General features: G+C 52.7%; 1 protein-coding gene across 8 annotated transcripts in view; it reads left to right on the top strand.

Annotated features, from left to right (window-relative positions):
- Window positions 1–2941: 2941 nt before the first annotated feature.
- Window positions 2942–27063, top strand: part of PPFIA1 (PPFI scaffold protein A1) — a 90926-nt gene continuing 66804 nt past the window's right edge. For 3 of the 8 annotated variants that reach the window (XM_081790215.1, XM_081790214.1, XM_081790213.1), the window contains exons 1-2: window positions 2944–3148; window positions 4398–4661. In XM_081790215.1, coding sequence (XP_081646341.1) covers window positions 4398–4661 — 264 coding nt within the window. In that variant the 5' untranslated portion in view covers window positions 2944–3148. Of the gene's footprint in view, window positions 3149–4397; window positions 4662–27063 lie in introns of all 8 variants that reach the window. The other 5 variants (XM_081790219.1, XM_081790218.1, XM_081790217.1 and 2 more) reach the window with 3 other exon arrangements.

Below are 27063 nucleotides of genomic sequence, written 5' to 3'. Positions count from 1 at the left end.
CTCCACAGAAGGTTCTGCAACTGTGATTTCCCCATCCGCACTCACAGGGGTGAGCACACCTCCACTAACCTCCTGAGTGGCTCATCCACGGATCAAAAACTTCAGGGCTGGTTGACTGTGAGAAATGGAATTGCCACGGCAACCAGAACATTCTGGCTGACAGTCTCTCCTGCTTACCAACCTCTTGGCCTTCAGTTTCCTCATCTACATGATGAGCAGGACACAGGGACAGCCACGTGGGGGAATTACTTTAAGAACTGGGTGAGGGGCGTCTGGGTGGCTCAGTAGTTGAGGGTCCGACTCTTGATTTCAGGTCTGGACAGCGCAGACCCTGCTTGGGATTCTCTCTGTTTCTCTCTCTGCCCCTCCCTCACTTGCGTGTGTGCTCTCTCTCTCTCTTTCTCTCCCTCAAAATAAATAAATAAAAAGAACTAAATGAGCCAAACAAGTGAAACGGTTGTATTTGTTTCTCTTCCTGTTCACTGATCACCACCTTAGCAGGACCACACGCGAAGCCCAAACAGGGTTGACTCTGATGACTGAAGTCACCAAGCCCAGGGCCCCTACCTCTCCCACAGGGACTGGATTACCTGGGCAGCACTGGAGACCCACCGATAGAATGCCTACTCTTTGGTGTTCCCTCCAAGCGACCACTCCTTGGTCCTAACAGTCCAGTGACCGGATCAGGAACCAAAAGCCTCCAGTTCCCTGATGGCTCCAGTTCCGAACCTGCTCTAGACTAACTGGGTGCCTGTGGGCAAACCCTTTTTTGCGTCTCTGGGCTTTGGTTTCCTCCTCTTGAACAGGCGGCCGCATCTTCCGCCAACCACCCCCAGTTCAGAGCTTCCCAGAACCATATTGTCACCCCACCCTTCATTAGGCTGTTTTACATATTCTAGAAAAAATTTTAATGTTTATTTTTGAGAGACCGAGAGAGACAGGGCACTAGCGAGGGAGGGGCTGAGAGAGAGGGAGAGAGAGAGAGAGAGAGAGAGAGAGAGAGAGAGAGAGAGACACAGATCTGAAGCAGGCTCCAGGCTCTGAGCTGTCAGCCCAGAGCCCGACGTGGGACTCAAACCCACGAACTGTGAGATCATGACCTGAGCCGAAGTTGGTGAGGTGAATTCAGGAGTCGAATGCTTCACTGACTGAGCCACCCAGGCGCCCTGAAAGTGCAGAGATTTCATCAGTCTCTTTTTGGGGGCCATTGAAGTTGTTTACAATTTTCCTCTGACTGGTTTTGCCATCTGGGGGAGATGAATGAATGCATGCATGTAAATGGTGAAATCTGGGATCTCACTTTCCTGGAGCTGTACCAATTGGGCTTCTCCCTTCTGTGCCTGGGAAACTACTCATCCTTCCAGATGCAGCTCCGATGTTACCTCCTTTGTGAAGCCCTTTCTGTGATGCCAGCTGAAGAGTTGGTTCTTGCTGACTGTGGGGTCCCGCAGCACTAAGTTACATACTTGTAACATGACATTTGTAACAGACATTGTGATGGTCTGTTTCTCTTCTCCCCTCCAGGCTGTGAACTGGGGGAAGCAGCATTTTCAACAGCTCTGTGTTTCCCAAACCTGGACCATGCCTGGCTCAGAGTGGTCTGCACCTGTTCATGAAATGAACATTCCACTCCGCTGAACTAAATACTGGCATCGTGTCGATTTCTTGGGAGACAGATACTTCGAGTGTGGTGCAAATACTGGCTGGATGAATTAAGCTGGTGCACTTGAGGAGAGCTGGAAGTTTCCCTCTGCTCCAGACCCTGGGTCGGGGGGTGCAAACTCATATTTATGTGTAGTCAATGTTTGTTCAATGAATGGATACGTGAATGAAAGAAAGGTGTGGTTCTGGACCCAAGGAGATAAAGCCCATAGGAGGCAACGCCCATTCTTGGTGAGCTCACAACGGGAACGGAGGCATCTGCCTTAGAAGGGTTCACGGGCTCCCCATGCCAATTTCACTTAGACTTGGGTTAGTTCAGGGGCTCCCGGCTGCCTCCCCACGGGCAGTCAGTAGCCGGTGGCGCCCGGCAGCAGTGCTCTGACCTTTTGCCTTGTGAAGAGTTTGTGCTCCAGGCGTCAAACTGGGAAGGGGGAGGAGCATCTGCTTTAAATTGCTAAAGATGTATCTATCATCCTCTGCGTCTGCAAGATCTAGCGCGGCACTTGGCTCGTAACAGGTGTTTTCAAAAGGTTAAGTGCAAACCGTGAATATGAATAAGGACAAGGATGAGAATGACCACCCTCTGATTGTCCTTGAGATAACAGCCGTGGGGCAGGTCTGTGTCATTTTTCCATCCTGCACATGAGGCGCCGAGTCCCAGCGGGCTCTCCTGAGTTGCCCAGGCCCACACTGCAGGTTGAAGCACGCGCTGGGAGTTGAACCAGCTGGGCCTGGTTCCAGAGCCTGGACTCCCCGCGCAGCGCCCAGGAGCCTCCGCATCCTGCGCGGCCCGCCTGGGCCTCCGCAGGTATAGCAGGTAAGCCTCGGAGAGGGGGCCCTACATAGAAACCGCGTGTCCTTGTGCGTCCTGTGTGGCTCGGTCCCCAGGAGCCGCCGCCAGCAGGTGACTCGCGCCTGGGCGCGCCGTCCGGTGAGGTGTGTGGACGTGGCGTCTGGGAAGGGTCTGGCGCAGAACCTGATGCACAGAGGACGCTCGGTAACGGCCTTCGGCGTCCCCGCGGCTGTAGGAGGCCACGTGGAGCAGGTGCCCTCGGGGAGCCGGACCTCAGCCCCGAGCCGCGGCTCCCGCGGGGAGACCCCCTACCTGGGCAGGGGCGGGGCTCCGGCGGCACCCAGCCAATCGGCTCCCGGGAGGCCCGCCCCGCCCACCCGAGAGGGCGGCGCTTGCGCACTCGGCCTCCGCTGCTCTCCTCGCAGGGGGCGGGGCCGGCCTGCGGCGCTCGGCGCTGACGCCACGCCGACGCGCCCGACGTCGGGCACGTTGACGCCGGCGACGCGCAGCCGGGCCCGCTCCTCCTGCGCTCCGCCAGTGTCCGGCCGCGGGCCGGCCTTAGTGACTGGGGGCTGCGGGCCCGGGGCCGGCGGGCGCGGGCGCGGGCTGCCTTCGTCGGGCCCCGAGCTCGCCCGGAGCGAGCAGCCGCCCGCGACCGCCGCGGAGCCTCGCCCGCTCCCGCCGGCGAGCAAGGTAAGGGAGCGGGACACCGAGGCGGGCTCGGGGCGGAGCGGGGCCGAGGTCGCCCCGGGCGCCGGCCCCCTCCCCGCGGCGGCTGCTCGGCGCTCGCTGTCAGCCCCCGCCCCCCCCCTTTCCCCGGCCGGGACCCCCGGCGGACGCGCCCCGAGGGACGGGCTCCTGCGGCCGCGCGCCGCTCCCTCCCCTGACCGCGGCGCCCCGGTGGCCCCGGTCACTCGGTCACCCCGGCGCCGGGCGCGGGGCCCGAGGACCTGTGGCCGGGAGAAGCAGCGACCCGGGCTGCGCTCCGGTTGTCGGCGGCTGTCGCCGCCCCGGGGTCCGGCGGCTCTGCGGCGCCCGGCGCGGCCGCGAGTGGGGCGGAGGTCGTTGTCGCCGTCCGGCGCGCAGCCCTGGGCATCGCCTTGTCCGGGGCGCAGCCTCGGGAACCGGCCCCCGGCCCTCGTGCCGGCGTGCGGTTGGAGACCCTTCGGAGCGGCTCGTAGTCTCCCCTTTCACTTTTCCTTCCTTCCTGGCCGCCCGCGGCCGGAGCGACCTGCTTCATTTGTGGAAGTTTTCTTTCTCCTCTTCTCTCTCTCTCTCTCTCTCTCTCTTTTTTGTTTCGGGCTGTTAACTTACGTAAGTTAGGTCGACTGGCCGTTGCACGTTTGCAGCCGTTGAAAAACACCTTTCGCGGCCCTTAAGGAATCCGGTTCCTTTTAGCGCTTCACCAGATCCAGCCCGAGAATTCGGGGAGCCGTCAGCCCTCCTCGGGAGCTGACTGCACACATTCCTGTAAGATGCCTGATGGATTTTGTACTTGTCAGGTTTACTGGCTGTATGCTCCTTCTGTGCTCTTCCTGAAAAATGATTGGGTGGCACGGGTTTTGACTTTTTCTCTCCCCCCACCGGGAAATCGGGAGAAAAAAAAAAAGTTTACAGAAGCACAGTTGTTTTCAACAACTGGAAAGTACAGCTTTGCAAACAAAATACCACAGGGTTTGTCCTTTAGGGGAGGGGTAGGCTTGGGTCTTTACCCCTAGGCTGGATTATTGTCCGTACAGACGTGTTCATCTCGCGTGCTCTGGCACTTGGGCCTTGTGTTTTCCCGGCTGGCTTCTCGTCTGTTCGGAGCATAACAGCCAGCTCTGAGAGTAACGAGGCCGCCAACCTTTCAGTTATTAGCTACAGATAGCCGTAAAGTTGCAGCTTTGTGGGAGCCTTTAGTTTGCACTTGATGACTGTAGCCTGGGTCTTTCATTTCAAGATGATGTGCGAGGTGATGCCGACCATCAGTGAGGCAGAAGGCCCGCCCGGAGGAAGCGGGACCCACGGGTCGGGCTCCCCTTCGCAGCCGGATGCAGATTCCCACTTTGAGCAGTTGATGGTGTCCATGCTGGAGGAGAGGGACCGTCTTCTGGACACGCTGCGGGAGACTCAGGAAACGCTGGCGTTGACCCAGGGGAAGTTGCACGAGGTCGGTCACGAGAGAGATTCCTTGCAGAGACAGCTCAACACTGCCCTTCCACAGGTACGGATGCTTTTCACCTGCACCCTCTCAGACTTTGTCCTTCTAAACGTTGTGTCCCGGTATCGGCTTTCGTGGTGTTAATATCTTGGGTGAGTGTCGTGCGTAACCATCTGTGAAGTGGTGGCCCTGGTTTTCGTAAGTCACATTCGGGCAGAGTTGACCCCCCGGCGGGGAACAGAGTCCGCGGTGCTCTAAAGTCAGGCGCTTTACTCTGTGCGTCTCGTAACGCTTGTCCCTTTCCTCGGGAAGCGGGAGGAACCGCGGAGATGGGGGACGCCGCCCTAGAGATTTTGGGAAAGGGCCGTGAGGCAACCAGGCTGCGTGGTGCCTTCTCTTCTGTCATCTCAGGCCATTTCCTGCCGCACGTGTACTTCTCCCGGATTTTGTCACAGATTCCCAATTTTCTAATGAAATTTAATGGACAGACTGGCTCGATTTCCCAGGAAGGATATTTTCACAGGCCATCTTTATACGAACACCCGCGTTTTATAAGCCGAAGTTGTTATGGGGGCTGTGAGACTGAGATTAATTCCTTTGGAACTTTCCCTGTGGCTGATGCGAATCGTAAAGCTTGAGAGAACACTGAAGTTGTTGGTCTGAGTAGATTACCCCGGGCCTGGCGTTTCGTGGCTTTTTCTGGCGGAGCTGAGCGAGGATGTCACGGTAGGCGAGGGCCGAAAGCGTCGCCCAGGCAGGCGGAAGGTGAGTGGCACCGAGCGTGCGGGAGGCACGGGGGCTGCTTGGGTGTTCACGCACCGTGTTGGTGTCCCTCGGCTCGCCCAGGAGCCAGCATACACGCGTGTGCGGGTCTGCAGTGCGCAGGTAGTAAATGGATAATTGCTAGCCCGAATGCGTTTCTTGGCTGTGGTCCGCTCTCCTGAAAGACTGATGAGCCCAACGTTTGCATTTCCTTTTTAGCAACAATAATCTGACGTTATTCCTGTGGCGCTCCTTTTCTGCTGGGGCAGAGAACCGTCACGGCTTTCTCACAGGAGCCTCACGAATCATCTGGGGTGTCTAGGCCAGGTTTTATTTCCGCGAGCTCAAGAGCGCAGGCCAAGTGAAGCTCTACCAGGATTTCGTTGGGCTTGTACGTTTTTGTTTTTCGTAGTTTTGTTTCTTTGTTTTGTAATTGTATTTGTTTTAGTGGAACTTGAGGTGGTGCTCCGAAGTGCATATGAAATGCTTCTGTGTTTGAGCAGCTAGATTTTTGGAAGGCTGAGCACACACCACATCACGACAGAATGGAAGGGACAGCAGTTTTGTGCAGTAGAGGTTGTCACACCAGGGGGGTGGTGACACAGTCGCTCAGTGATTTGTTTTCAGCCTGGGAGTGCTTCGCTGAGTGGAGAATGCAACGGTGGCTTCCCACCTCCCCTTCTTCCCCCCTCCCTACCGCCCTACCTCCCCACCTGAGGACCTCCCCACCACCCTGCCTCCCCCCCCTCCCCTGAGGACCGGAGACCAGCATTTCAGAAACACGGGAACCGTTGAGTAAACTTGTTCCGGACTTTTCCCTCTCCTGATCCCCGTCTCACGTTTGGCAGCTGATAGTGTGGGCGGACAGGTATGTAAGTAAAGTGAGTGCACTTGTGCCGTGGGCGTGTTGTGTACGCGAGTAGTAATGCTCTAAAAAATTGTAACTGTAACACAATCAGAAAAATTCACTGAAATGTACATTCGCGATTGTGAACTTTTCACTCGGGGAACGCATTCTTGGAACCACCACCTAGATGAAGAAATGGAACCTCACCGCGCTTCCCAGAATTCCACTCCCGCCCACTCCCGGCGAACGTCCCCCAGAGCTAACCACGGTCTTGACCTTCACCAGTGATTGCTTTGGCATGTTCTTGGCTTCGCGACGAGCTCACCCTTCAGCGCTGTGCGTGCGCGATGCGCCTGCTTGCCTCGTGTGGCTGTGCCGGTCCTCCCCTGCCGTCGAGGGCCCGGTGTGCGAGCACAGCACGGTTTATTCTTTCTCCCGCGGGTGCTGCGGTTTGTGCAGAGGCTGCCCCGCGGATCCGCGTACATCTCTGTAGGGTGTGCTCGGCGGAGCAGGGCGTGAGTGGTGGCACGTGTGTCTGTTCCCCGCCAGCAACGGTGCGCGGGTGCTCGGGGCTGGCTGATGCCTGCTGGTGCCGGTTCTCGTGTGCGAGCTGTGTGCTGGGGCTCAGGTGCCGGGAGGTGTGGTGTGAACGTGCTGCTCCCTCGGGACCCGCCCCCCGTGTGCTTCTGGGCCACTTGCGGGTTTCTTTTGTGAAATAATTGCCTTTTGCCCATTTTATGATTGGGTTGTCTGTTTTGTTTTTTATTGATTCGAAGGAATTCTTTCTATGTATTTTGAACATCTGTGAATGGCAGATGTTTTCACATTCTCGTGTGTGTCTGCCTTCCATTCTCTCAGTGTTGCCTTTTGGTAACTTTCTTTTGTTTTTTCCAAGTAGTATGACCATTTTTATGTTTCTTGCCTTGTACTGGCCAGGGCCTCCGGTACAGTGTTGAACGGAAGTGGTGAGAATAGGTGTCCTTGTCTCCTTCCAGATATTGGAGAAAAGGCTTTTGGTATTTTTTTTTTATTAGCAAGGTGATTTTTTTAATTAAGTAATTTTTAAAAATTTGCATCCAGGTTAGTTAGCGTATAGTGCAACCATGATTTCACGAGTAGGTTCCTTAGTGCCCCTGACCCATTTAGCCCATCTCCCCTCCCACAACCCCTCCAGTAACCCTCAGTTTGTTCTCCATATTTATGAGTCTCTTCTGTTTTGTCCCCTCCCTGTTTTTATGTTATTTTTGCTTCCCTTCCCTTATGTTCATCTGTTTTGTCTCTTAAAGTCCTCATGTGAGTGAAGTCATATATTTGTCTTTCTCTGCCTAATTTCGTTTAGCGTAATACAGTCTAGTTCCATCCATGTAGTTGCCGATGGCAAGATTTCATTCTTTTTGATTGCCGAGTAAGACTCCATTGTGTATATATATATACACCACATCTTCTTGATCCATTCATCCATCGATGGCCATTTGGGCTCTTTCCATACTTTGGGCATTGTCGATAGTGCTGCTATAAATATGGGAGTACACATGCCCCTTCAAAACAGCACACCTGTATCTCTTGGATAAATACCTAGTAGTGCAATTGCTGGGTCGTAGGGTAGTTCTATTTTTAATTTTTTGAGGAACCTCCCTACTGTTTTCCAGCGTGGCTGCATCAGTTTGCATTCCCACCAGCAGTGCAAAAGACATCTTCGCTCTCCACATCCTCACCAACATTTGTTGTTGCTTGAGTTGTTAACGTGAGCCATTCTGACAAGTGTCAGGTGGTATCTCATTGCGGTTTTGATGTGTCTTTCCCTGATGATGAGTGATGTGGAGCATTTTTTCATGTGTCGGTCGGCCATCTGGAGGTCTTCTTTGGAAAAGTGTCTGCTCATGTCTTTTGCCCATTTCTTCACTGGATTATTTGTGTTTTGGGTGTTGAGTTCGATAAGTTCTTTATAGATTTTGGATACTAAGCCTGTATCTGATATGTCACCTGCAAATATCTTCTCCCATTCTGTCGGATGCCTTTTAGTTTTGTTGATTGTTTCCTTTGCTGCGCAGAAGCTTTTTATTTTGATGAGGTCCCAATAGTTCATTTTTGCTTTGGTTTCCAGCAAGGTGATCTATTAAAGTTTACTTATTTATTTATTTAGAGAGTGCATGGGGTAAGGGCAGAGAGAGAAGGGGAGAGAGAGAGCATCCCAAGCTGACTCCACACTGTCAGCACGGAGTCTGATGTCGGGCTCGAACTCACAAACTGTGAGATCATGACCTGAGCTGAAATCAAGAGTTGGACACTTAACTGACTGAGGCACCCAGGTGCCCCAAAGCTTTCAGTATTTTACCACTACATATGACACCTGCCGTGGCTTCATTGGTAGATACTTTTACCAAAATATGAAAATTCTCCTCTATTTTTAGTTTCCTAAGTTTTTTTTTTTTTAATCATCAATTATATTACATTTTCTTAAATGTGATTTCTCCATCTTTTGGGACAAGTGGTTTTTTTTTTTTTTTTTTTTTTTATAATGTTGTGGTTTAACTTAGAAATGTTTTTGTCCTTCTAGAATAATCCCAAGAATATGTATTCTCTTTTCACTGGATTTTATTTGTTAATATTTTGCTTAGGATTCTTGCATCTGTATTCATGAGAGAGGCGGGTCTTCAGTCGTACTTTCTGGTACCGGCCTTGCTGGGGTTTGGGGTTAAGGTTGTGCTGCTCTCATAAAACAAGGGAGGAAGCACACCTTGTGCTTTCCCAGAAGAATTTTTTTGTGTTTACTTTTTGGAAGAATTGATAGGCAAAACCTGCTGGTGCAGTTGTGAGAAGGTTTTTAATTTCAGATGTGTGTTTTTTATTGTAGAAATATGATTTTTCTGATTTTATATTTCTTCTTGTGTCTGTTTAGATAAGGCATTTTGTTTTCTAGGAATTTGCTCAGACCACCCAGACTTTCCAAGTAATAAGTGTAGTTTATAGTATCCTTCCTATCTGCAGCATCTGTTGTGATACTTCCTTTTAAAAATTCTTGATACTGGTAATTTGTGCTTTGTCTCTTTTTCAGAGAACCAACTTGGGTGCCCTTTTGATTTCTGCTATTTAATATTTGTTTTCTATTGAGTTAATTTCTGGTCTGTTTTTTCTTCTGTCTACTTTGTTTTCGTTTGCTGTTCTTTTTTCTAGTTCTTGAACTAAATATTTAATTTGATTTTTAGCCTTTATTCTCTTCCAGTATATGTATTTTATTTATTTGCTTGTTTGTTTATTCATTTTAGAATGAGAATGTGAGCAGGGGAGAGAGAGGCAGAGGGAGAGAGAGAGAATCTCAGACAGGCTCCTCACTCAGTGCGGAGCCTGGCTCAGGGCTTGATCCCGTGGCACTGAGATCATAACCTGAGCTGAAATCAAGAGTTGGTCACCAACCGATTGAGCCACCCAAGTGTCCCTATAATATGTGTATTTTAAAGCTGTAAGTTTCCCTTTAAGCACACCTTTATTGATCTCACAAGTTTTTTTTTTTTTTTTTTTTTTTTTTTTATCTCACAAGTTTTGATAAGCCAGAGTTTTATTGTCTTTTATGTGAAACTATTTTCTAACTTTCATTGTGGCATCTTTTTCTTAATTCATAACAATTTTTAGGAGCATATCGCATCTTGATGTTTAGGGGGATTTTCTCGTTCTCTTTGTGCTGATTTCTAGCTTAATTCCATGAAGGTATCTGTCTCAGTGTTTTTGGGTGGCTGTAACAAAATACCATAGGCTGGCTGCCTAATAAGCAACAGAAGCTTCTTTCCTATAGTTCAGGAGACTGGGAAGTTCTCAAGATCAAGGCGTCTGCAGATTCAGTGTCAGGTGAGAGCAGCTTCCTGGTTCATCGACAGCCTGCTTCTCCCTGTCCTCATGTGGTGGCAGGGGTGACGGTGCTCTCTCAGCCGCCCATGACTGGTCACCACCAGAAGTCTCCCTGTCTTCATACCATCACTTTGGGGGTGATGAATTTTGGGAGGATATAAACTGTTAATCTAATGCAATCCCTAAATACGCCCTGCAGTATTTCAGTCCTTTGGGATGAGTTGACTTTCCTAATGGCCTAGCATATATTCATTTTCATTAACTGTTCCTTGGGCACGTGAAAATAATGTGTATTGTGGGGAATGCAGTATTCTATAATTATAGGTTAGATGAAGTTTGTTAATGACGTAATTCAGATTCTAGTAACCACTTTATTTTATTTATTTTTTTTTTTTTAATTTTTTTTTTCAACGTTTTTTATTTATTTTTGGGACAGAGAGAGACAGAGCATGAACAGGGGAGGGGCAGAGAGAGAGGGAGACACAGAATCGGAAACAGGCTCCAGGCTCCGAGCCATCAGCCCAGAGCCTGACGCGGGGCTTGAACCCACAGACCGCGAGATCGTGACCTGGCTGAAGTCGGACGCTTAACCGACTGCGCCACCCAGGCGCCCCTCTAGTAACCACTTTAAATCAAGTAAGGAATAGGTGAGAATGAGTTTAATAATATTACTAACACGCATATCCAAAATATCATTTCGGTGTATAGTCAGCGTGAGAAAAAGCTAATGAAATATTTTGTATTCTCTTTTATCATGTTGTCTTTAAAATATGGTGTGCATTTTATACTTTCCACACATCGCAGTTTGGAGGAGCCTCATTTCAAGTACTTAAAATAAAGCACGTGACCGCATATTGGGCAGCCCCGTCCTCCTCCCTTGATTCTTCTGTTGTTGTCGGTTCTGTCAGATACTGAGAGATGTATCTTCAAGTCTCCCATCGTGATTATGGATGTGGCTATTTTTCCTTTTCTATTTTTGTCAATTTTTATGTATTTTGAGATTGCGCTATTAGGTACATTCAAATTTAGAACTCTTGTTTTCTTGGTAGATGGAACTTTCATCACGAAATGTTCTTCTTTGTCTCTAGTAATGTTTTTTGCTTTAGAGGTTCCTTTATTGCCTGGTCCTATTTGCCACATCAGTTCTCTCTTCGGTAGGGTTTTGGGTATCTTTTACTTTCATCTGTCTGTGATCTTACATTTTAAGGTGGACCTTTGTGGACGGTGTATGCTTAGTTTTATTTTAATGAATTTGACAGTCTTTACCTTTTGCTTGGAGTGTTTGTTTAAATGTAATGACTGATACGTTGGTTTACATGTACCGTATTACTAGTTTCTTCTTTGTCCCACCTGTTCTGTGTTCTTTTTCTCTCTGGCCTTCTTTTATTTATTTATTTTTTAATTTTTTTTTTAAAGTTTTTTAAATTTATTTTTGACAGAGTGCGGGCATGCGCTGGGGAGGGGCAGAGAGAGAGGGAGACACAGAATCCGAAGCAGGCTCCAGGCTCTGAGCTGGCAGCACAGAGCCCGGCGTGGGGCTCGAACTCACAAACTGTGAGATCATGACTGGGCCGGAGTCGGACGCTCAACCAACTGAGCCACCAGGTACCCCTCTCTGGCCTTCTTTTAGAAGTATGATGTATTTTTTAATTGTATTCTTCTCTGTTAGGTTATTGGAATATATATATATTGCTAGATGCGGGTGCATTTTAAACTTATGCCTGATTCAGTATTTGCACTCCTTCCCTGACCCTGCTCTTTCCTTTGACACTTGAACTGCACTGAGCTCCCCTTCACCTTCTTTGTCGTGTAATATTTTTAAATTTTAGATTGGTTTTGGCCGTTGTGCAGTTAATGCTTGTTACGATTTGTTCTCATAGTTACCCTTTCTGTTGTGAAGTTGTTCTGCACTCCTTGTTTTTTCATGTTTCTGTCAGAGACTTCTTTTCCTCAAAGAGCTGCATTAATACTTCTTTTGGTTCGTGTCTTTGGTTGGTGAGTTGTCCTTTTTTTTTCCCCCCCAAAACAATCTTTACTTTGCCTTCACTTTTGAAGAACGTTTCTGTTAGGTAAAGGCTTCCAGGTCGGTGGTTATTTTTGTTCAACATTTTATAGATGCTAATCCATCATCTGGCTTCCTTTCCTTTTCTTGAAAAGTCAGCTGCTAGTGTTGTTGTCCCATGGAAGGTGGTATCTTTTTCCTCTCATGACTTTTAACATCTTTTTCCCTCAGGCATTCTTTGTGGAGTCACTGTATTGGTTCTTTTATCAGTTTTGGAAAAGTTTTGACTCTTATCTCTGTAGGGATCTAGTACTCCCCATTCTGTGTTTCCTCTACTTTGAGGGTTCTCATTGGACCTTTTTACCATGTCCTGTGTGTCTCTCGGGCTCCTCTATTTTCTTGACTTTTTCCTCTGACTGTTGTCTAGGTATATTTTTTTACTGACCTATCTTCCAGTTCACTGAGTCTCTCTTCACCCATGTCTAGTCTGATGTTAAGCCCACAGATTGAGTTCTTAATTTTAGCTACAATAATTTTCAGTTTTAGAATCTGTTCTGATTCTCTGAAAATTTCCCATTTGTCAAATATGTTTTTGAACAGTTGACATCTGCATCCAGTAATTCCAGTCTATGGGTCTCCTCCTGGTCTGTGTCTGTTCTTTTTTTCTTTTGGTCCTTATGTTATACCTTGTTTTTTTTTTTTTAAGTTTGCTTATTTATTTTGAGAGAGAGGGAGAGAGTGCAGGGGAGGGGCAGAAAAAGAGGAAGAGAGAGAGACTCCCAAGCAGACTCCATGCTGTGAGCACAGAGCTCGACCCAGGGCTCCAACTTACAAACCTGAGTGGAAACCAAGTTCTGGATGCTTAACTGACTAGCCTGAGCTACCCTGTGCCTCTCTCTCTCCCTCTCTCTCTTTCTTTCTTTCTTTCTTTTTTTCTTTCCTTTAGTTTTTACTTGTTTTATTAAAAATTTTTTTTTTTTGTTACTGTTTATTTACTTTTGAGAGAGAGAGCATGAACAGGAGAGGGGCAGAGAGAGAGGGAGAAGCAGAATCCGAAGCAGGCTCCGGGCTCTGAGCCATCAGCATAGAGCCTGATGCAGGGCTCGAACCCACGAACCGTGAGATCATGACCTGAGCCGAAGTTGGATGCTTAACCGACTGAGCCACCCAGGCATCCCTTTTGTTTTTTTTTTAATTGCATGTGGGACATATGGAGAAGTGTAGAGGCTCTTCGTGGGGCTGTATCCCTTTGGCGTTTCATCTGACACACCCCGCGTGGGGAGGCTTCTGGGCCCAGTCAGGCGCGAGTGACCTGAGAGTGGGGCTCAGGCTTTGTAAGGTGCAGTGTGAGCTGCCTTCCCGCTGCCCCCCACCCCCATGGAACCCTCCAGGATCTCCATCTGGAGGCCCGGAGTGTTTCCCAGGGCCCCTCCTTCGTGGTAGGTCCCGAAGCCCGGTTATTTTCTCCCCAGCCCCGTGAGATCACTGAAGGCTCAGCTTCTCAGGCCGTGCTTGCTGAGTGCCGGGGTCATTTTCTGTGCCTCCCTGTGGTGTCCAGAGCTCGGTTAGCCGCGACTTTCTGCCTGGCTTTCCGTTATGTTTCCTTTCCAGCTCATTGGTATATTGTCTCAAATCCCTGATGAAAATCAGAATCATCCAATGCCTTGAGGGAGAGAGAGGACTCTGAATATTAGAGTTGGCTCAGTGGGCTTCCCTTTTGCTTGCGGTCTCAGTCCCTCCGGTCGTGGCCGCCTCAGTATCTCTTCGATGCCTTCAGACACGCTTAAAATCGTATTCGTCTTTTCTAGTCTGTGATGGGTTGGCTTACAGACTACTCGTGTGTGAGTGCAAGGCGGGAAGACCTAGAAGTCACAGTAAACGTGTTGGTCATCACCAGTTGGTACGGGAGAAAACGAAACCCACTAGTCCTGGCCTAGTACCCGTCGTTCTTCTAATCTGGATCTCCAGTTTGCCCACGCTCAGCCCGTGTCCGTGGAGTGGTGATGGTGTCAGCGGGCCAGCCCCCGGTGCCACCATCCTCCCCTGCCGGGCGCCCGCCCAGGGCAGGCTTTGTGGTGACGATCTGGCCATACAGGGCAGGCTGAGGAGGTGGTTGGCTAAAGTGACACTTACTCTGTGACTTGATCACAGTGTCTGATCAGCGTTGTTTGTTTTTTAATTTTTTTTAATGTTTGTTTTTGAGAGAGAGAGACAGAGTGTAAGCAGGGGAGGGGCAGAGAGTGGGAGACCCAGAATATGAAGCAGGCTGGGGGCTGGATGCCCCTCAACTGCAGTGCAGCCCCCACCACAAGGGTTTCTGTGTCGCTGCACCTGAATCGTCTGCACAGGCACAACCGCCCACCCTTGTTGAGCCCCTTTGTGACTCTGCACCGTCACAGGCTCCGGGCTCCGGCTTCTGTGCTCCTTGGAGACGGTGGTGGAGGCACACCTGAAAGAGGGAAGGAGTTGGGAGCAAATGCTGCCTGCTGGCACACTGTGGTCCACGAGAGGCCTTTTCGGGAGAGGTTGCTCGGGGGCTGAGGCTGAGAGAACACTCTCCCAGCACTGCGACTGCAGGGGCAGACCGGGGTCAGGGACAAACTTGGCTTTGTTTTAAGCCATGGAAGGGGAGCCAGGTGGGGCACCAGGCAGCTGGTGGTGGGACAGAGCCTTGCCCCGCCAGGAGCTGGGTTTTCAGTTGAGGGCCCCGGGGCATTGTGGCCTCGGGGAGGGACTGGCATGATTTGGTTGAGTTTTTTAAAAGCTGGTGCTGGTACTGTGTGGATAGTGGGTTGGGGGAGGAGACAAGAATGGATGCAGTGTAGACGCCATTGGGTAGAGTGGCTCCTTCTAGTGTGTGGGTTGAGCTGTGAGATTCGTGCTTTAGGCAACAGGTACAAGCCGCTCACGTCACCCATCACATAAAGCACAGGACAGGGTGCGTCTTTATATCCTATACAGAACTACGTGATGTTTAAAAGCAGCGTGTGTAATTTTACGTGTGTGGGTACAAGGCGTACACGAAAGTATTCCCCGTTCCTGGAGTGCGTGGCAGGCACTGTACTAGGTGCTGACCACGGAGTCTGTGCTGCAGGTACCTCGCCCCGAGACGCATGAGGTTTGACGGAGGGCAATGGAAGGGCATGGGAGCGTGTGGTTCGGTGGAAGGGGGGGAACGTGTGCACAGGGCGGCTGCAGGATGGCCGTTTCGTCCCCTGGGTCGGCGTGGGTCAGACCCGGGGAGGCGGTTTTCCTTGGGAGGTTCGGCTGCCCTGTGTTCTCCTTCATGCACCCCACCCTGTCTCCCGGACGCCTTTCCGAGCACCTCGTAGTGAAGCTCCATCTGGGCGGACTGTGGGCTCTTCGAGTTCCGCACGGGCCACCACCCTCCTCCCCACACCTGTGCCTCCTCCTGGGAACAGGGCAGCTTGCTCCCTGATCCGGTGGTCAGAAGCCAGGGAGACGGCTTTGCCTCCTTCCTGCTCTTCCCTCTCCCTGCCGGTCCGTGGGTCCTGTGGCGTGGAGCTTGCCTGTCTCAGAGGCCATCTGTGAGGTCCCTGGAGATCCATACCCTGTCTTCACTCGGGTGGACTCGGGGAGGGGCCAAGTCCTGCGGTCTTTCCTGCTCCTGCCGCAATTGCCCGGCAGCATCTTGGCTGGGGGGGGGGGGGGGGGTGCCTCCTGCTGTGCAGAGATGCCGGCGTCCTGCCCCGTCCGTGTACAATATGCCACGCTCTCTGAGAAGACGGCCTTTCTTCCTGAACCTGTGTCCTGCCTGCTGGCCCTTAGTGATGGGTGTTGCTGAGCAACTTGGTAACTAGCTCGTTTGGGGACTCATGTTTGCCCTGTGCACAAGGACCCTCCAAACCGCTCCTGTTCTGCTCCTGGGTGGCTCAGCCGGTTAAGCGGCCAGCTTCGGGTCGGGTCATGATCTCCCGGGTTCGTGGGTTCGAGCTCCGCGTTGGGCTCTGTGCTGACAGCTCAGAGCCTGGAGCCTGCTTCGGATTCTGTGTCTCCCTCTGTCTCTGCCCCTCCCCTCTCACACTCTGTCTCTGTCTCTCAAAAAAATGAATGAACATTAAAAAAAAAAACTCGTATTCTGACGGGGCGGTGTTCCTGCTGGGGAAAGCGTTCTTATCCAGAGGGAGGAGGAGACTGCAGGCAGTGACCTTGCTGGTAGCAGTTTCCTGTACTTACGTGTCTTGTTGGTTAGGCAATCATAGGGGTCACGTGCTAGTTATAAACCGTATTACGGCGTAAATGCCGCGTAACCCCGTCCCACGGGGCTTTAACGCCTCTCACTTTGGCCCTCCAGCCTTACCTCGTCTCCCCCGTTTCGGGCATCGCCTCCGGAGGCTCGTGGTTTCCGGTGGCCCCGTTCTTGTGGTCAGAGGTAGGATCATTGGGCTGCCAGATGACGGCAGACCCCTCTGAGTCTCTCTGTGCACCCCCTCCCGAGCCTGTGACAGCCCTGGTCCCTGGGGCGCTCCCCGTGGGCCGCGTTGTCCCTGGCGTCCTGTGCACACCCGTTCTCGCGTGGGAGCTACAGAGGGGATCGTCCGGCCTCTGTCCTCCTTCGTGGACCGACAGGCCCTCTTCCGTGAACAGCACTCCTGTCATTCTTCTCTCCTTGGAATTGCTGTGGACACTCGGATTTGTGTTGCTTGAGTGTGCCACGGTCCGTTATCATCCTTATTCCTTAGGTACTCTGCTGTCCCCCTCAGAGTGGCTCCCGTGTCCTTTGGCCAGGGCCCCATTAGTCTTTGAACGTTACCCTGTTTTCTGGCACAAGAATTTGTCCCAGGCTCACTTTGTGTTTTTCCTGCCTCAGATCTGAAGTCCTTCCTCTGAGGAGCCTGGGTTCCTTTTAGTGTGGAAGTGATACTTGGAAATCCAATGAGCTAGGCATGCTCACTGTCACCGGGGTTGGCATCATTGAGGTCCTTTCTGGAGACAGAGCCAGACAAAAATATTTGTAAGAAGAGAAACTTGGATTTCATGTTGGTGTTTCTTTTGTTCACAATAAACCTTAGTTTCCCCCTTGATTTATTTCATGTTGGCGTCTCCTGTCTCTTAAACAACCTGGACTTCTCGTGATGTCTGTATTATTTCCTTGATACGCACAAAATAGTTTCAGTTCTTAACACCATGTTGGTACAGTCATCGTATGCAGTGACGTTTTAGAATGTCTTTGCAGTTCTTCTGGGTTTGAGAAAAAATGTGTCCCAAGACTGTGCACTTAGAATAATGAGTTTTAAAGCATGTGATTGGTAACATAACCGTACACAATTTGATATTAGGTTTATTTGTTCTGTGTATTCTTCTTTTTTTTTTTTTTTTTTTTTTTTTGAGCTTACTTATTTATTTTGAGAGCCAGAGAGAGTGCAGGCACAGGGAAGGGGCACAGAGAGGGGGAGAGAGCCCCTGACGTGGGGCTCAGACCCAGGTACCATGGGCTCATGACCTGAGCCAAAATCAAGAGTCAGACGCTTAACCCACTGAACCTCCCAGGTGCCCCTGTTGCTGATTATTCTTAATTTTAGGGTTCGAGTCTTTCTTTTGGACTTCATTGTTTACATGGTTTAGCAGTCAGAACTATAGAAAAAGGCAGTCTCAGTCTTGCTCCTCCTGTCCCCGAGCCACCTACCTCTTACCTCTTACCGGTAGGGTGGCCCCGAGTCCTGGTTTGCACGAGCTGGTCCTGGGTTTTGCCTGTTTCCCTGGAGCCATCAGTCCTTGTGCCCCTTCTCTTTCAGGAATGAGGCGCAGCTAAAGCTTTGTTGGCACTTGCTGACGCGCATTTAGAGATGTGGACAAAATGTTTCCACTTTGTAGGTTTTTTCCCCCCCCCGCAGCTAGAAGCAGGCTCTTGGCTGAATTCTGCAGCCTGGGATTGTGGCTCACTTGGCAGGGAAGGCCCGCCCGTGGAGTTTTTACCCTTGGCTTCAGGGTGTCATTCTTATTCTGAGGAAGAAATGTCATTTTGTTCTGAAAATCAATTTGGGGGGAAAAAAAAAGAAAATCAACTTGGGAGTTTGAAACATGTCTTGCATTTCCAAGTTTTTCTGCTCTGCAAATGGGCTAATTATCCTTCCTGCCTATCTGGTTTGAGACTTTTGCCAACAGTAATACCAAAAATTGGTTTTGCACAATGGCACGCTGACGTTGAATCCTGTGTGTGAAAGTTAAAGTTCTCCTTGAGGCTCATCAGTGTTTCTGAGCCATCGGTCTCTCTCGAAGTCTGAAGGTGCTGTTCAGAAGCTAGGGCACGCACTTCCCCCACCTGAAAATGATTTAAGGGGAAACGTGGGTGACAGGTAAGGCCGCAGTGTCCTGTGGGCCCCGAAATAGAAAGGGAGCAGTGGCAGGGAAGGTGGTTTTGACTGGCCTGCATGTTGATTTGAGAGTCTGCTGTGCTGGAAGGGCTCATCGGTGACATCCCGCGGATGGGAAGGGCTGAAGAAAGTCTGCAGAGTTCCCCTTGCTCTCTGCGGCCCCGCCCCCTCACCTGCACCCAGGGAGTCTCCCTGCAAACTGTGTCCTTGGGCAGAATCTTCCGCAAGCAGGTGCGTCCCTGTCCCCAGGCGGACAGATGCTCGGAAGCAGGTGTGCGGGCATCCGCCGCCGCCGCCTCGCTTCTGCTTCGGCCTGGGTCTGCGGGTGGGTCCCACCTGCTCCCCGCACGCGCTGCTCGGTCAGCGTGGGCCCACGGTCTGTCCCCGCGCAGTTAGCAGGACTCGGGCTGTCTCTCCCTGGCCGCCTCCTCCCCGAGCCTCCAGCGGCCTCGTCAGTACCCTCGTCAGTACCCTGGGGGCAGCAGCCTCGTTATCTAGCAGACATTCCCGAGCGGCTGCCCTTTGCTGCACTGCTCAAGGGCTGGGCCGGCGGGTGTCTGGAGATTGAGTGAGTCCATAGCCGGGACTGATGGCCTCCGGGCCTCCGTGTGGGATTACGTCCTCACTGTGAGACTATACTGTGTACCTCGTTGTTCGCTGCCCTGTCTTCCAGAGGAAGGCCCGGGGGCGTAGAGACGTCTGGGGGCCTCCCGTGCTTTCCCTCCTGCTGGTCCTCGGGGCTCGGATGTCAACGCTGGGGCCCATATGGAGTCAGCGTCCCCCGCACCCCTCCCTTCTGTCCTCCCCGCAGACGGGGCCCGGGTGGGGGTGCTTCTGGCGCGTTTCCCCCTTGCGGCCTGTCCACGCCCTTTAGCTGTCCGACAGGAACCGTGAGTGGGTGAAGGGCAGGGAGGCAGGTGTCTGAAGGGAGAGGACAGGTGTTTTCTCCGCTGTCCCTGCGTGCGTGGTTTGTAGGGAACTGCTTTCTCGTGCCGTGTGGTCTGCAGCCCGTGCTCAGAGGGAGGTTCCTGCTGGGCCCGAGCGACACAGCATGGGGACGGTGACCACGGTGCCTCCGTGAAGACCCCTCGAGAGCCCGTGTAATTGAGAAGCGGTAGCGAACGTGGGCAGTATTCCCACAGTCACCGGTGAGCCACACAAGGAAGCTCGGTAGGGTGGAAAGTGCTTTTCTGTAGGATTTCCAGAGGTAACCGTGAGCGCCGTGGGAACGGGCAAACACCGTGGACACGTGCCGTGCCCAGTGACGGCGTCCTCCCCCCAGCACGTCCGCAGTGCGGGGTATTCCCACTTGGAGCTGGTGTGCTTTGGACCCGCGCTGAGAAACGTGGTTGGGGCCCTCTGTCGTGACGATGTCGTGGGGAGAGCGAGCGTGCCGAGTCCAGGGGCCTGGTCCCAGACCTACCTGGGGGATCCATGCGGAGGAGTGAGTCACCCTGGGGACTGGGAAGGTGGGAGCCCGGTCCTGCCGTGAAGGGCTCCGGTGAAGCTGTGTGTCCTGCCCGGGTGCGTGTTCCCTCCTGTGCACAGCGCGGACCCTGACAGCGATTGGGGGCCTGGGGCTCTTCCCGGAGGGAGGGAAGGGGGCACGGAGGCTGGGTGGCCAGACAGATGACAGATGTCGCCGGCCGACTCACGACACTGACGGTTGTGTCTGTAAAGCCGTCTGAAGACGGCAGGTAGGCATTTCCTCGTGCACACCCCGGCTGGGGTCATCCGGGAAGCCTGCCGCGTCCGTCCGCCCTGTGCCCCAGTTCCCCCTGGAAAGAAAGGAAGAAAGCACTTGTCAAGTAAAGATTGAAATTGGTTGTCTGATGTTCTTCCTTCCCTCATCTCTTCTGTAATGCCACGGCCCTGTGTTATTTCTTCTCCCTTGAGAAGGCTGAACTGTCCATTCTCAAGTTCAGGGTGCCTGATGATCTGTACTGCATTTCGAGGAGAAAGTACAAGAAAGGTTCACAAACAGAAATGTTGTCTTTGTGATAGGTGTGTGGTCACCTGTAGTGGTAAGGAAGGCCCGTGGAGGTGGGCGGTGGTTAGAACAGAGGCAGCGAGTTGGAAAGAATGTACACTCCAAGGTGGTTTTCTTGTGCAAACTCTGGAAATACTTGTTCCCAGCAAGGTTTGACGATGAATGAAGAGATTGCTTCAAGCGCATTACCGTCGATCGGCTCTGTGTGCTTTGCCCGCGCCCTTGAGTGGCCGGTGCCGCCCTCTCTGCCCCCCCACCGTGTCGTCACTGTGAAAGGTGAGGCGCTGCCTGGAGGTGAGGTGTTTTCCAGAGAACCTGTGAGCGTTAGCCAACTAGCCTGTTTATTAAGCAGCTTCCAGGTGGATCCGTCACGCGGAGCAGGCCTAGGAACCTCCGCGTGCTGCTCAGAGAGCCCCAGGGCACTCAGTGGAGACGTTACTGGGACTCTCGACTTGGATTGCGCCTGTCCTCTGCTCTGAAAACAAACGCTGCATTGCTTCCTTTGGGGGCTCATCTTTAGATTCTCTCCTTGCAAGTTTTCACGTTTTATTCATTTCTAAATGTTTGTTTTTGGGAGAGGGAGAGAGAGAGTGCGCGCGCACGGGGGAGGAGCAGAGAGAGGGGGAGAGAGAGGATCCGAAGCCGGCTCCGAGCTGTCAGCAGGGAGGCCGATGCAGGGCTCAGACCCACGAACCGTGAGATCGTGACCTGAGCCGAAGTCGGAGTCAGACGCTTAACCCACCGAGCCACCCAGGCGCATCCCTACTCGCGACTTTATGGTCACGCTGCGGAAAGTGATGTTGACACACATGATGCTAGTTTCAAGTAACTTTAAAAAGTGCCAGCAGTTACAGGGAGCTGGGGAATTGCCTGGTGCTCGTATCCACGTCTGTGTTTCCTTCCCTTCGGGAACGTCTGTGGAAGAATGGAGGGAAAGGAGCACTTGCTGGGCAGAGACGTTGGGATGACCGTTTCCATTTAATAAAGTACCGTCTTCGTGCGAGGACGTCTGTTACCCTTCCTCTCCTCTGTAGTCTCCATTCTGGGCGTGCGCTCACGTTGTGGGGTCAGCCGCCCTTCTGGAAGATGATGGCTCCGTTTGTGTCTCCAGCCCCACCTTTGTGATGTTCTCCCGTGCCCCGGACCCGCCTTGTGTCACGCCTTCTACGCGCAAGCCAGAGGTGTCCCGCTGCATGACGTGTTCCCGAGTTGTGATCATCCTCCCTCCCCTCTCGGCCCCCTGTCCCTGGCCCGGTTTCTGTCCGTGTTCTCTTTTCCAGCGTCGTCCTGACTTCCTTCGGATTCCGGTACCCTAGCTTGGGCCCTGTGTGCCTGCCACGGGCCAGCGGGGTGAGGCCCCGCACGCACCTTTAACTTTTCCAGCCCACCCGGCACACCTTACGGCCACCAGCAGCATGGCCCGGACCTCGCCCTGCCGGCTTTCCTGCGGGGCCCGTCCGTGGCCGCGGGGGCAGACTCCAAACTCATTCAGTTTGGCACTCCCAGCCCCCACGTTCTGGCCTAACTCAGCTTCCGCTCATTTCCCTGTACAGACCCCCTCGTTCTGGCCACACCGGTGTGTTCACCGTGCCCTCCTTCCCTTGGCCTCCACGGCTCCGGGACGTGCCTCCCCACCTTCCCTTGTGTCAGACCGCCGTCTCTCAGGGCCGAGGTCAGCCCCGTGAGGCCCGCTGACCACCCGGTACCCACCGGGTCTCCGGGTCTGTCGCATCTCTAGCAGAGGATGAGGCCTGATGCCTGACGCTTCCTGTTCTCTTGTCTTTTCTCTGGCGTCTGAAAATGCCATCAGTTTTAGGGAAGACAGAGACGAAACAGTAGTTTTAAGCGTGTAGCAAGGTCGTCGTCGGGGGACAGAAGGAATCACAGAAAGGTCTCCTGGGGGTCTGTGGCCGTCTGTCTGTTTCCTGGTGGGCTACAGGCGGACCGCTCCCCACTGAGTGCGCTTCCCTCCCTCCCCCCGTCTGCCCCCTCTCCCTCCCCCTCCACCTCTTTGCACTAACGCACGGACAGTGTTTCACTCCCGAGTCTGTTGTGTCATCCGTACAGTGGAGAAGACGATCCATCTGCCCGTGCTGTACGCAGATTCGGGGCCACAGCCCCCCGCACGCAGTCGGCCTGCACGGGGACGTGATTTGGGTACTTGGCATGCTCTTGTCCCCCGAAGGTGACGTCCCTGTTGCTTTCTGAGTCCCAAGCTGCTTACTGACCCGTGACTTTCGTGCCCCCCTGACCTGTGTGGGCCTGTGTTCGGTTTGTGAAGTGAGGTAATTCTGTGGCCCCTGCGGCGGGGCCGAGAAACCCACGTGGTGAAGGACAGGGAACAGTTTCGAAAACCATGTGGAACGTGAAGCAAAGATAGAGTCATTGAGATCGACGTTTGAACCTTCTAACACGCAGCACGGCACCTCAGAAATCTTGTTTTCGTTGCGTAAATCGTGTGTCCGGATGAAAGGGGCTGCTCATTCTTAGCCTGTATGCCTGTCTGCCAAGCTTACCCGGAGACGATCCCGGTAAGGGTGTAGGTGGTGCCTACACCCCTGCTTCTTGTTAAGTTGGAGAGCAAGACCGTCGGGGACGGAAGCTTTCGTGACACAGGTTTGCAAGGTGTGAACGCCCAGAACCGAGGTCGGAGGGGGTCCCGGAGCGCGGGGGGTGCTGTGGGCGGTGGGACGTCACAGATTTAGTTCCACGCGTGCCTCTTGTTGGGCGACCACGCCTTGCTGCTGCTCTGCTGGGGCCTGCAGAGTGAGCACGTCGGGGGCGGGGGGGTTCTCCCCACGAGCAGACCGGGGAACCGCGTGTGCCCCAGCGCTCCCGCACGGATGGATCGGAGGGCCGGGAGCGCCCTCACACGGAGGTCCGGTGGCCGAGCCCCGTGTGTGGCGTCCCATCGGGCATTCAGGAAGGCGGGGTGGGGGGGCAGCGTGCGGACTCGGCTGGTGCCCCGAGGCTGGTCTGTGGAAGGGGTGCGGGAGAACGGGCGACGGGGGAGCAGCAGAGGGGCGGGGGTGTGAGCTCACCGAGAAGTGGTCACCGAGGGCCCGAGTCCGGCCGTGGAGTGACAGGTGGCGTCGGGGTTGCAGGCCGCAGAGACGCTTCGCTTCCTCCTTCGACAGCAGACCCTTTATTCTGCCCGTTTCCACCAGCGTGGCCATGTTGTTTTCCCGTAGGCGGTGTCATTCTTGTGGAAACTGCACCGGAGAGAAGCAGAGCCCTTGTCAGGTTCGGTCGCCTTCTCACTCCGCCTGAGCCATGTGGCCCCAAGGGCCGCCACACTTGCTCTTGGACTTGTGGGGGGGGGATGTCCCGGGGACATCGGGCAGCGCCGGCCGTGTGGTCGCTTTAGGACCTGCAGCCTCGCAGAGCCACGGGAGGCTTCCGGGTACGGTTTCTCGTGCTGGCCCTACTTTATCCCAAGAGGCCCGTCTTCCGGGTGGCGTCCCCAGAGGCTGCGGCGGGAGGCCTACTCTGCCGCCCCCGGGCCTTCTGTGCTGGCCTTGGGCTCCTGCTGTCTCTCACCTGCGTGCCTGTGACGATGCTGGCCATCGCCTCCGGAATTCTCTCAGGAGGGCCCCCGCGGTCACACGCAGGGCTAGGTGGCCCTGTTGCATTCAGAGTCCTGCTCTTCGGAGGCACCTGCTAGAAGGTGGGTGGAAATTTCTGGTCCTGTCCACGCGATTGCACCTACTCGTACCTGGGAGAGCCCTGGAAGGTGGGGTCTAGGACATCTCACGCATCTGGGACGTCCTCATGTAACGAGTTCAGAGTACTAATCACACGTAAGAGAGTGTCGATCGTGGCGTCCTCTGCAGAACGGAAGCGCTTGTGTGCACTGACGACACTGAAGTGTGTTAGAATTGCACGTAACCCACGGGGACCTCGTGCACACCCTGAGACTTCCTGGGAGAACTGCTAACCTGTAAACCGTCAGGGCGGTTCCTGAGTGGTGCCGGGGCTGGCCTGACACCACGTGACTGGGGGCGCGGGGGTGTCCGTCAGGCGCACCGGCCTTCCCTCGGGGCAGCACTGGGTCCCTTCTCAAGTTCAGGGTGCCTGAAACACGGGTACCCTCCCGTCACTTCCATGCATTTATTTGGGCCGTGTTTGGATGGTGCTGTCGTAGCCGGGAGGGAGACCACCGGCATCCTCGGGCAGGACCCCCGGTGGTTCTGGAACGTGGCGGTGGGTGAGCAAGGGAGCGGTAGTCTGCCCGGTGTCTGCAGCCAGAGTGCTCGGCGGCCAGAGGGGGGCCCGCGTGGTGGCTGGTGTCACAGTGGTTCACCAGAAGATGCGCTAGAGTCCTCACAGCAGAGAAGCGGGAAACGTGGTTCTAGGGTCTCTTGGAGATGTTCTAAATCCATGTGATGTAACCGGGGCTGGAAAATCAGCGTGTTAGGTGGAGTAACTGAGCAGGCGGCTAGAATGAACAGTTTCCTCTCTCTGTTCATTGTAATCGGCACGTAGGGCTGAGTCTGAGTCTGAGTCTGAGTCTGGGCTGCCTGTGCATATAATGCACATTCCTAGCAGGTACGCAGTAAAGTAGCCAAGACTTTGAGCAGTTGTCTAGATCGGAAAGTGGGGGAATCGCCGCTTACTCGTGGTTGCCTTATAATTGGGCACACATACCGTATATGCAGTATTTACGTTAATACTTTGCATATTGAGCCGAATAGCCATAGGTTTGCGATTACTTTCACTGTTATGTAACAGGATGAGATTTTAATCTATCCCTTACTGTCATGGCGGAGTTTTTCGAAAAAGGCAGAGATTCTAAATGCAGAAGTTGTGACATTTGAACAAAACAAATGTTTTTTTTTTTTTTTTTTTTTTTTTTTGTTTGTTTTTTTGCAAATAATGCTTCACGCTTGCAAAGTAGTAAGGGGGCCCTCACTCTGCACAGGGGCGTAAGAGCGATATTGCAGGCTGAGCCATCAGTGGAGGTGGTGATGCTTGTTTGTGATGTGTACATTTCTGTGTTTGGTCAGGACACTAAAGCCTCTCTTTATTGTAAATTACAAACGTATATGGAAATGACAGACCAGTAGAACTCCTGTTTATGTAGTTCACTGTAATCTGTGACGTTGCAAATACGGAGAGCTGAATCTCATAACCTTTGACCCGGCAGGTCTGTTGCACTCCAGAGCAACCGGTGCTTTGTTTTATAATATTTTTAATGACAATCTTTGCTGTCATGAAATAACACCAAAAACCCTATCTAAACACATAATTTCAGAAAATAAATACAATACCTAATTATAATATAAAATAAGTTTTAAAAACCAGTTTACAGGGGTGCCTGGGTGTCTCAGTTGGTTGAGTGTCTGACTCTTGATTTCGGCTCAGGTCATGATCTCAGAGTTGTGGGATTGAGCCTTGGGATTCTCTGTCTCTCCCCCTCTCTCTGTCTCTCAAAGTAAATACATAAAGGTAAACAAAGTAAAAATCAGTTTACGGTAAAGCCTTTCCTTATGTGAATACCAGGCACGAGCATTCCAGAACGCCTCAGGTGGGTGTTTGCCCCTTCTGCTAATGGACGTTGGAGTTTCAGAGACCGCGATCAGAAGCCGTTCTGTGGCATAGCAGACGCCCGTTCCGAAGACGTGGCCGCCACCTCCAAACGTGAGGAGAAGGAAAAACAGATTAATCTCGTTTGGGCGTCACAGAGGGAACTGAAAGAAGCGTGACACGCCTTCCGCGTTGCGCATTATCAGGTGGGGAAAATGAGCAGGTACCACAGTCTCACCGGTGAGCTGGCTGCTGTGTGAGTGAAATGTCAGAATCATTCCCGTGATCGTGAGGTCGGGAGAGTGATGGAGCGTCGCAGGGGACACACTGCCTCTCAGACGCTCATCAGACTCTGGCTAGCCGAAAAGATTTTGGGGGCCCTGTAGGACAGGCACAGGGAATGGAGGGCGGACCCAAGAAGGAGCATGTTGTTAAGCTAAGGTTCGATGGTTCGGGGAGGGCAGGGCTGCAAGGGAACAGGTGTTTTCACAGACTGCCGGCCCCCGAGGAGGGATTCAGCAGTGTCTGTTAAAATCAACAATTGTCCTTTGACTCAGAGATTCTAAGACGAAACCGTTGGCACGTGTTCAGAGTGAGTTATTTGTTGTCATGTTGTTCGTAAAGGTGGAAGATGAGAAGCGTAAACACCCGCATCCCTCGGGGGAGAATAAATGATGACTTCTGGATTCATTCATATATGCGATCAGAACAGCTGTACAGAAGGAGGGCGGAGTTGTGACCTGACTTGGAAACCTCTTCAGTTACATCGTTAACTGAAGAAAAACAAGGGGAAGGGAATGTATGTATTGGTTTACACGCGCATCAAAACCCTGGATTAACAGGAGAGCTGTAACTGTAGTTTCCTGCCTTGTGGGAGAGGGAGGGGGGCAGGGTGGAGGGAGACTTTTCTACGTGGTCCTTTCTTACTGTGTCCAAAAATGGCGTCGGGGTGCCTGGGTGGCTCAGTTCGTTGAGTGACCCTGGTTCAGGTCACCATCTCACGGTTCGTGGGTTTGAGCCCTGCATGGGGCTCTGGGCTTTAGCCCAGAGCCTGGATCCCGCTTTGGATTCTGTGTCCCCCACCTCTCTCTCTGCCCCTCCCCTGCTCATGCTTGCTCTCTCGCTCCTTCTCTTTCTCTCAAAAAATAAAACCTTAAAAA

Source organism: Panthera onca, chromosome D1 (genome assembly GCF_046562875.1).
Source record: "Panthera onca isolate mPanOnc1 chromosome D1, mPanOnc1 haplotype 2, whole genome shotgun sequence".
Lineage (NCBI taxonomy): Eukaryota > Metazoa > Chordata > Mammalia > Carnivora > Felidae > Panthera > Panthera onca.
The sequence above is the reverse complement of the archived record's forward strand: the minus strand, read 5'-3'. Positions and strand labels throughout refer to the sequence as shown.